General features: G+C 37.2%; 2 protein-coding genes across 2 annotated transcripts in view; both read left to right on the forward strand.

Annotated features, from left to right (window-relative positions):
- Positions 1-4199, forward strand: part of nlk2 (nemo-like kinase, type 2) — a 60814-nt gene extending 56615 nt beyond the window's left edge. Inside the window, exons 9-11 of the mRNA XM_056756907.1 lie at positions 448-646; positions 2074-2167; positions 3595-4199. Of these exons, the coding sequence (XP_056612885.1) occupies positions 448-646; positions 2074-2167; positions 3595-3649 (348 nt within the window). The 3' untranslated portion in view covers positions 3650-4199. The remainder of the gene's footprint in view (positions 1-447; positions 647-2073; positions 2168-3594) is intronic.
- A 4087-nt stretch (positions 4200-8286) lies between these two features.
- Positions 8287-9293, forward strand: lyrm9 (LYR motif containing 9). Its single transcript, XM_056757222.1, has 3 exons — positions 8287-8614; positions 8968-9060; positions 9153-9293. The coding sequence occupies exons 1-3, from the start codon at positions 8489-8491 to the stop codon at positions 9168-9170; spliced, it is 237 nt and encodes a 78-aa protein (XP_056613200.1). The 5' UTR covers positions 8287-8488; the 3' UTR covers positions 9171-9293.
- The last annotated feature ends 564 nt before the right edge of the window (positions 9294-9857 follow it).

Raw genomic sequence — 9857 nt, forward strand, 5'->3', positions numbered from 1 at the left:
TAAAACAATATGTATGTAATGCATACGTTTTGGAACGCTACAATATTAAAGAAATAGTTCACCTTTCAAATGAAAATTCTGTCATCATTTACTCACCCTGTTGTCATGTTAAACCTGTATGACATTGTTTCTTCTGCAGAACACAAAAGAATATATTTTCAAAAATGTTGGTAACAGAAGACCACGCATCCCCATTGACTCGAATTGGTTTTTGTATCCAAACAATGGAAGACACAGGAGACCAACGGATTTTGGTTACCAACATTTTTCAAAATATCTCTTCTGTGTTTGGCAGAAGAAAATAAATAACAAGGGTTTATTATGACAACATTTTTAATTTTGAAGGTTAACTATTCCTTTAAATATTAAATTATTTCACATAAAGGCCAATCCTATTGTATTTATTTAAACGAAAATTCAATTTGAGTAAATCTGTTCCCCATTCAGTCAAAGCGGATCTCTGCGAAGGACGCACTGGCGCACCCGTACCTGGACGAGGGGCGTCTGCGCTACCACACCTGCATGTGCAAATGTTGCTACACCACTTCCTCTGGTCGCGTCTACACTAGTGACTTCGAACCTGTCACCAACCCCAAGTTTGACGACGGCTTTGAAAAGAACCTGTCATCAGTTCGACAGGTCAAAGGTAAGTGCTCCTTTTTCCGTCGATACCGATTCAATTCTATTAAGCATTGGCTGATTCAAGTACTTCTACAATGCAGAGTCAAATATTGTAGGTCTGCTAGTTTGATTTTCTGTCGTCAGTTTGTGCACTGCATTTTTAAGCAATCTAACGGTCTTAATTGTATTGGACCTATTTGAGAGCATGTGCCAGTACGTGTTAATCAGAAGTCCTGCTGGGCACCCCCTGCTCCAGAATGCCCGCTGCTTGTGTTGTTTTTGTCCCCCAGTTTCTCCCATCATTTGGTGCCCCTGGATCTGCACTTGCGTTCTGCTGTCAGCGGGTATTAGTTAGAGTCTGTCGCTAAAAGCAGGCTTACTGTGCTGTCAGCTTAAAATAACCCTGCCCTTCAGCCTCCCTCCTCTTCTTCCATCCTGTGTGCAATGTGTTTCCACTGGAGGATTAGTCAGTGCGGATGGACCTGACCGCCTGGAGACTTAAAGCGCTTTAGGGTAGGCAGCCTTGTTTGGAAGGGGAGGGAAACCCCTCTTGGATTGAAGCACATGAGGAGCTTCCTTGTTTATCCGTTAGTATCTGAGGTTTACAGATGGTAGGAAGTTAAGCGAAGTCGAGAGCTTTTAATTATATCATGGTTCTGCCTTCAGTATCTTTCATAAAGATCTATTGAGAAAAACTGTTGATCTGAATAGTCACTGCTGGAATATGTCCTGAATAGTCAATTGTATAGTCATACCTAGCAGCATAAAAAAAGCAAGCAACTCAGATATTTCCATGTTTCCGAGCAGATTTAGACGCAAATGTTCTGCTGCACATTTGATCATTTTTTATTTAAATCAACACAATTGGTTTAAGGTACAGTGTATGAAATTTAGTGGCATCTAGCGTTGAGGTTGCGAAATGCAACCAGCGGCTCACTCCACCCCTCCCTTTCGAGACACGAAACTAAGATGTTGTCATGTTTTCGCTTATTTTACGAAGCAGATAATCTATGTACTAAACGCGTTCTGTAGAACTGTAGAAACAACATGGAGAATTCCGTGTAAGGAGACCCGTGGTGTATGTAGATAGAAACAGCTCATTCTGAGGTAATAAAACCATAACACTTCATTATGTAAGGTCTTTATATACCTCTGAAGACATATTCATATTATATTGCCTTTCTGTCATAGAGCCTTCAAAAAAATGACACACAGCACCTTAAAGCGTGATACTCATGTTAATGTATGCCAGTCACTTTGCTAAACATCCGCTTACCCAACTAATACAACAAAAATCCCATCTCATCCTTATCTAACTAAGAACTCAGAGTTCATGAACTTGGGGGCCAGCGGGGCAAATCTGTATACCTGTATCACAGTCTACATGAAAACGTGTAAACAGTAATGAAGGCTGATCTGTGCTCACCCCTCCTCTTTCTCTCTCACACACAGAGATCATTCATCAGTTCATTATGGAGCAGCAGAAGGGGAATCGGGTGCCGCTCTGTATCAACCCCCAGTCAGCTGCCTTCAAAAGCTTTATCAGGTCAGTATACGGATCTCATCTCAATATGAAGCTGTTTGCTTAACCACTTTTTTGCCTTATCACATTTGCCCCATAAATTCTCATTAGGGTAATACATTTATGAAAATTGCCCTGACCACATGCAATGATTTCTTGTTTTTCCATTGCTGGAAATACAGCAATATTTTAAACTTGAAGTGATAGTTCACCCAACAATGATTTTCTCACCCTGTCGTCATTTTAAACCTGTATGACTTTCTTCCGCGGAATGCAAAAGAAGATATTTTGAAGAATGGGAGCAACGGCACCCATTCACTTGCATTGGTTTTGCATCCATATAATAGAAGTGAAAGGCTGCCCCTGTTTCTGTCACCAACTTTCTTCAAAATATCTTATTTTGTGTTCTGAAGACCGGTAGTGTAGATATGAGTTTGATTCCAAAATGAGATTTTTTTTAAATCATGTTTTTTTATTGTGCATTCCAATTATTATCAGTCAAACTGCAGTTGGTTTGTTCTGACATAATAACTCAACAAAATACAGCTAACTAACACAATAAAAAAACGATTACATTATAAAAAGATGATTTTGTCTCATTTTTAAAAACTGAGTGATTTCATATCGGAACCATACTCTTTGTATGTAGCGTACTTTATTTTGTTACCAAGTAATTAGTTACTGTAATTCAATTATTTTTCCCTTGAAAAAACTCAATTACAGTTAGTTCTCAAGTATATAAATTAAATTATCTGTGTAATATATGTGTGCAACAGAAGAATTGACATCAAAATTCTAAATCTAATTTAAAAATCTGTGCTTTAATGTATATTTCTCACATTTGCAATACTTTGGTCTTTTCATTTAATATTATTAATCTGAATGAATTAAGAGCTGTTTCATGTCCATCCTTGAGTCACTTAACTTATCAAGGTTTATGTAGGATAAAGATAGTAATTAGTAAAAAGTAATTTGTCCCGTATTGTTCCTTATTTATGCTTAAACTAAGAAAAACTAAAGAAAAATACAACTTGTTCCTCATGACAAAACATAAATATATTCAAGTAAATTCTGTGAATTATCTTAATGTTTCATTAAAAACGTTTTGTGAATTTCTTGTTTTTAGTAAAGTTCTGGTAATTTTACTTAAAAAATCCCAGCCCATTTAATGGACTAAAGATATTTTTTATTTGTATTTTTTACTATGAATACTTTAACATTCAGGTAAATTTAATAAAACTCATTCCGGTGTTGTTAGCCAAAAAGTGTTTAATTGCTTCTTTGTTTTTGCCATGCTGTTATCAACCCATCAACATATTTTACTGCACAAAAACTTGACAACAAACGCAATTGACTTCACATAAAAACACTACAAAAGTTCCTCTGCGTCTCAACACTAGATGGAGACATCTGCACAATAAGAAATAACACTCCTCTCTCTCCCTCCATAGCTCGACAGTAGCTCAACCATCCGAGATGCCTCCATCTCCTCTAGTTTGGGAGTAGCTGTGGACGTCGGTGACAACAGTAGTGGTGGACATCCCTCCCGCGGCGCCGGTCCGCTCCCACCCCTCACGCACCCTGGACTACTGACCCCCGGGCATCCCCAAACTGCGTAGCATTTCACTGGAGTCTAGGATTAGCCATGTTGCTGATGTGTGTGTGTACTGTAATACTAAATGGAGTTTTATAGAAGCAACCACTACTGTTTGAGTTCAAGCGGGACACGGGAAGGGTCGGTTGGGTTACGGGGGGCTGGTTTGTGTGTACGGTAGAGACGTACCCACATAAATCGAAGGATCGCGAAGCACGCCGAGACGCCAGCGAACACGTGCCCTCGCAGGCGAAGTCGATCCCTGTGGACTTGAATGTATTTTGGACACCAGGGCGGCGAACTCTGCGTGGTATACCTGTAGGAAAACTCATTGAGTCTGTGCACGCAAGTAGTCCTGCTTTATTTTTTCACGGAAGTCGGCAGTGCTAAACATAGTTCATAAAAGAAGGCAACTTTCTCTCTCTCTCATGCTTGCACCTCCACTAAAAACTGTGACCACTTGTTCGACTGAAGTGGGCTCATCGCATTTCTTTCATTCAGCTGTAGTGTGAATGTTCATTTTATGACTTTCTTCCATTTTTGCTGTCATCATCATTTTGTTTCTCGATCCATTTATCTTCGTTTTTATCTCATTGTCTCTCATATCCTCCAGTACTTTTGGGCAACAGCATTTCTTGAGCATCAAGGATCCAAAGTATGAGACATAGGCCTGAGGCAAAATCCACCACTGTGTGTTCTTTCTATTGGTCACCGAGATGGTGCCTGAACGTGGATTATCTATGAAGGTGGCGTAGGTGTGGATACCTCAACATCATAGGTTTATGAAGTCACCCGGCCCACACAGTAGGTAGTCCCTACACGTTCAGAAGAGCATACCGACAAATCTTGAAAGGCGTTTGTTTCTTGCTACTGAAAAGTAGTATGTAAAAACATGTAATACATAGATTTAGGGATGTCTGTTTGAACCTGTACCCCTGCTTTCCCTGCTGGAAAACCTAGAACTTGGGTCCAAAATTAAGACACGCCAAATGCCGGAGAAACTAGGCTTTGAAAATAAAACGTGATGAGATTAAATTGACGTGTGAAAATAATGCAATGTGGCTTGCTGCTGTGAGAAATGAAATTGAAGATGTTTTAGTGACTTAATGAGTACCACGGTCAGGTGCATCTTCATTCTTTGTGACAGGTGTCGTAACAGCCAACAAAATATATTTAGTAAAAAATGTGGTGATACAGTTTTATGGCCAGTGAGGAAGACATTTTTCTGCACTGTAACGTGTCTTTTACCATTGGTAGGAGTGGCTACAAATAATTTTGGACCCTACCTAGAACACACAGCATGCAGATGATTGATACCAAATAAAAAAGACTTAAAAAAGGCAAAAAATTACTCAAGGATAAAAGATAATAGGTTGAAGCTGAGATCAAGCAAACCATTCCATAATAATAATGGTTTATTACCAGTCCTTAAGTGATAACACCATTGTGTGAGCGCATGTATGGACCCTGTGCATGTTTATAACTGACTCTGGCATCACAATAGTGATCCAGTTTGTGTCAGTTCAGTGTCTTCTTCTGTAACAACCCCCCAAGCCCTTTTCTTTAAAAGATTTCTTGGAGATTATGAAATGAGTTTCTGGGATCATTTGTGGTCTGGAAAGCGATTGGGAGCAGGTTCACTGTAACATGCATATATTTCCCATACTGTTTTCTGCATTCTCAGACTCTTGACTAAAACAAATCAAATGAAAATATTTAATATATTTTTAGAGAATTATTTTTATTTCTTCTTCAATGTGCTATGGCATGCTTTCCCATGATCCACTGAGTATGGTAGGCCTATGTAAATACGTAAGTAGCAGGTAGATTTGAAAATAAATGAAAAATCTACAAAAATAAGAACATACGAAAATCGCCAAACAAAAATGTAATACTGCTGTATAGACGTTGAATTAGCCTGCACATTTTTAGGGCTTTGAAATTTTATTTTATTTTTGAGATTTGCATATAACTGTACATATTTTTTCTTTTCTTTCCCCCTGCACTAGAAAGTGTAGACAAAGTTATAATCCAAATCAGTATAAAAACAAAACAAACAAAAAACACAAGCAATTATGTTAATTGTGTCTTGTGTGCTGCAGAGCTGTGGATACGAGTATTGAAGTAGAGCCCTTTTTTAATTATTATTATTATTATTAATTATTTCCTTTAAAGAAACACTGAACTGTTTGTGTATATGTATATAATGGATTCACATTGTTGGTCTCTACCTCTTGAGCTTAATGACTTGGTTGTTTACCTCCACAGTTTTATTTCTACGTGGAGATTTAAAACTTGAATGTCCCTTCCGACTTTTATATTCCTATCAAACCCTGTATAAAAATCAAAGTCATTCAAATTCAATTGGTTCGAGGTGGTTCCCATCATCATATTCAAACTACCATGTTCTCACCCCAGTGTTCTCCGACTGTTAGATCACACAGCATATTTGTCCTGCGGGACAACCCACGATGATTAACATGGTATACTTCACCAAGAGAGGTTGTTTAAGATCGGAATGTCAAATTAAAGCAAGCGAACGAAAGATAACATGCAGAGTCAAATACATACAAGCTCATATGGGCTAAACCGAAAAGGTACTACATCCGCTGTCAAGTTTTTATAAGAAATTTGCTGTTTATACTCAGAGTTAATGGTATTTGGATACATTTTACAACATATATATAATGTAAAGTCTGAGTTCGATGACCTGCAAGCAAGACAGACGATTCATGTGAACCGGAAACACTCTGTTGATGTTCTGTGTTTCACTGGTCTCTTTTCAGAGTGTAGATTTGAAGTACTGTGGTAAAGCTCATTAAATGTTGACATTTAAAACGAAATATGTGCTGTCTGTCCTTACTGTATGTCACTTACAAATTAAGCTCTTCTGTATGTCCTTCTTTTTACAGAAAAAAGTGTTGATTCAGTTACAAAGAGCACCAGTTTGCAAAATTTCGACTTCAATTTCAATAATTTATCAAGGTTCAGCCATCTAAGGATAACAAGATTAGTTATATTTTGCAGTACTTTGAACTAAGTGGTTCTGAAATATTTTAATTTCACCCCTTTGTTCACTTTTTTGTCATGTTAAATATAATTCATTTTCACAACTTGTGATCATGACCTGAAATTCACTGGAATGACTGATTTGTCTGATTTTTTCTTAAGATTAACACAAACCCAACAGCAGCTATGGATATGTTGGTAGTTTAACAAAGTCTAGACATGTGTCTGAGGTGCTCATTGAGGGAAGACAGCTTGTTTTTGTTGGTGCAGGTAAACATCTGCACTGAGATCTAATCAAAAGGTCTGAATGTGCACTGAAAGAGTACAAACAGATTAGGAAAGTGCTGGCAAATCTCTTTGCCGACTGGGGGAACGTTTCCAGAAAGCTGAGCTCATTACTGAGGTTTAGACCTCTTATCTTACCTCGTTTGCTATTTAAAAGACATGTTCCTTTAGAATAAATGACTTGTGTGCTTTTTAGTTTTGTCTACACTATACCAAAACGTGGAAGGCCTATGTGTAAACCAAATCAATGGTACACTTCCTAAATTATTTGTAACTTCACATTTATCACAGTAATCAATTAAAATAATGCCAGACATCAATTCATCTGAATCGTGATGGAAGTAGATGGTTTCAGTAATAACTTGGAAATGCCAAGCATGTTTTCATGGTAATCCACTACCAAGAAAAACATCAAACAGATATATTTTATAAAGGCACGATGTGAAGATGAAACGGCATATTTTCCTAAAGTATACTATTAATCATTTGTTGTTTAATTTTTGGAAGATTTTAGTATATTTATATACCTAGTGAGCGTAAAACAAGGACATAATTCTTCAGTCCACACACCATGATAGAGCTATCGCCATTAAAATCTCAGGTGTATAGATTCTCATTTCTTATTCCAAGATGCATGTGCTTTGGTTTAATATCTTGAAAGCAAGCACAATGTTATCACTAACGCGTGGGGAATTCTTCATCAGTACACACATCAAGAATGACTTTGATGCTGTTGGGGCTTTTCCCTTCTTTAACAATGAGAGCTTTCACTACCATCTCCAGGTGAAATGAGGGGATTGTGGGTTGCCATCTGGACATAGTGAGTGACTCAGTGTAAAGATATGACAACTGTTTATAAGCCCCTCTTAGCAATTTGATTTAAAGTTCAAATACACAGACATAAAATAAAACATTAATAAATACACAACAGTTAGGCAAATTTTTTGAATTTATACGCTATTGTTCACAGAGTTTATTAAGGCTAATTTCACAATGACTCAACACACAATTGTTGTCATAAGTGTTCACATGGTCATTCACAAAACAGGATTAAAGTATTATATAACATTTGTTTGAAAAGCGATTGCTTTAATTGTAACAACACCCAAATCTTTTATTTTTCACCACAGCAAACCCAGCATAAAAAAGTTTTAAGAAATGCATAAAATATACCTTAAAGAATTGATCAGGAGAAAATCTAATTTGTGCTTTAAAAACACAAAGCGCTTAAAACTTTAATTAGGACTTTTATTTTGAATCGCTCCACTTCATAGACAGGAAGTAATTCGGGTTGTTGTCCTTTACCTTCGTTTTTTAATATCAAACTCCACGTTCAAGATGTCTTAACACGAATTCCCCGATCTAAATAACACAAGATCACGTGACACGTCCAGTGTTGTGATTTAGTTTAGTCAAAGTTAATAAAAGTCACTTTTTAGGTCAACATTACATCAGATATGTCTCCTCTGGTAGGCGCTGAGCTCGCGCGCACGCCGACGCAGTTGTACCGATATTTGCTGCGCTGCTGTAGACTGCTGCCATCAACTGCCATGCAAACACACTATAAACATGCCATCAGACAGGTAACCACTACTTTCAGTTTTTACTCAAATTGACAAAAGAATACGCCTTTGGTTGCTTCAATATACCCTAAAAAAGTCAAATCAAAATTACTTTATTATGTGAAAAATTGTACTTCTACCGCCTTTCCTTACAACACTATTATGAGCCATCAGCTGTTTACCATTGAAACCATCATATGTATAGTTGGGCCTTGTTGTTGTTCTATCGGTTCCTATTTGCCATGTAATCCCAACAATGTAACACAACAGTTATTTTAGTGACATCTACGTTAGCCCAATAATTACGTGATATTTTTGTTATTAAAAAACTCTAACTAAAGGTCTTTGTGTCAACTGCCAATGTGTGTTTTTAGAGCTACAATAGTCATGCAGACGAGGACGACCCTGAGAGGATTCAGATGATGATTCAAAGAGCTATATCTGATGCAGACTGGATATTAAATAAAGTAAGCTTATTAAGCGTCATACTGTATCACCTGAGAAGACACTTATTGCCAGTAACTTAAACAGATGTATGATCCTTTTTGTGTTTTTCCAGTACACTAAAAAGAAATGACCACCGTGGAGGAATAGTGGAGAGTGATAAAAGGTGCTGCAGACAGGATGGATGATGGAAAGGCATACACACACACAGATCGACAAATCTGCTTACATACAATAAAAAGAAGTGCAACAAATAGCCAATGTTAAGTGCTTAACTTTTTTAAAACCACTAATCATATAACCATACAATTACGTGCCATTTACAACCCCAAACAACTCTGATCTGGTATCTAGATTCGGAAAACTACACAGTTGTCAATGACTTTTTTTAACTTAAATGTAATGTTCAGAATGAAAATAATAAAGCAGGTTCACGCTCATAAATTTGTGTCACTGGTTGTTTCATTAGACAGAGATTATTTGTCAGGCCACTGGATACAGAGGTGTCGCAGAAACGTGTTGCATATGGGTGTTAAAAACATGTTACCTTGCAAACACATAAAACATGTTATTGAAGTACAGTCAGGTAAGGCTACCTGCATTTTAATTTTGTGTGATCTACCCTATACATTTGACGATGCAAATGGAGATATAGATTTTAGATAATGAAGAGCAGAATTCACTTCAAAGTTCACTTAATTATTAAATTATCACATAATGTAACAAGTACGGAGTTGAGATGAATATTCATTAGCTTCCGTGCATGGGCGTGAAACTGAAAATGTCAGGCTTTTGAGTTTCTGCATTTCTAATTGTTTCA

The sequence above is a fragment of the Triplophysa dalaica genome, chromosome 9 (assembly GCF_015846415.1).
Source record: "Triplophysa dalaica isolate WHDGS20190420 chromosome 9, ASM1584641v1, whole genome shotgun sequence".
Classification (NCBI taxonomy): domain Eukaryota; kingdom Metazoa; phylum Chordata; class Actinopteri; order Cypriniformes; family Nemacheilidae; genus Triplophysa; species Triplophysa dalaica.

What these genes read in the sequence shown, in the direction of transcription:
- lyrm9 (XM_056757222.1), top strand. Translation starts at nt 8,489, where the DNA reads ATGTCTCCTCTGGTAGGCGCTGAGCTCGCGCGCACGCCGACGCAGTTG. An exon ending in ATAAACATGCCATCAGACAG is followed by an intron (nt 8,615 to 8,967) that starts GTAACCACTACT and finishes GTGTGTTTTTAG; the next exon opens with AGCTACAATAGTCATGCAGA.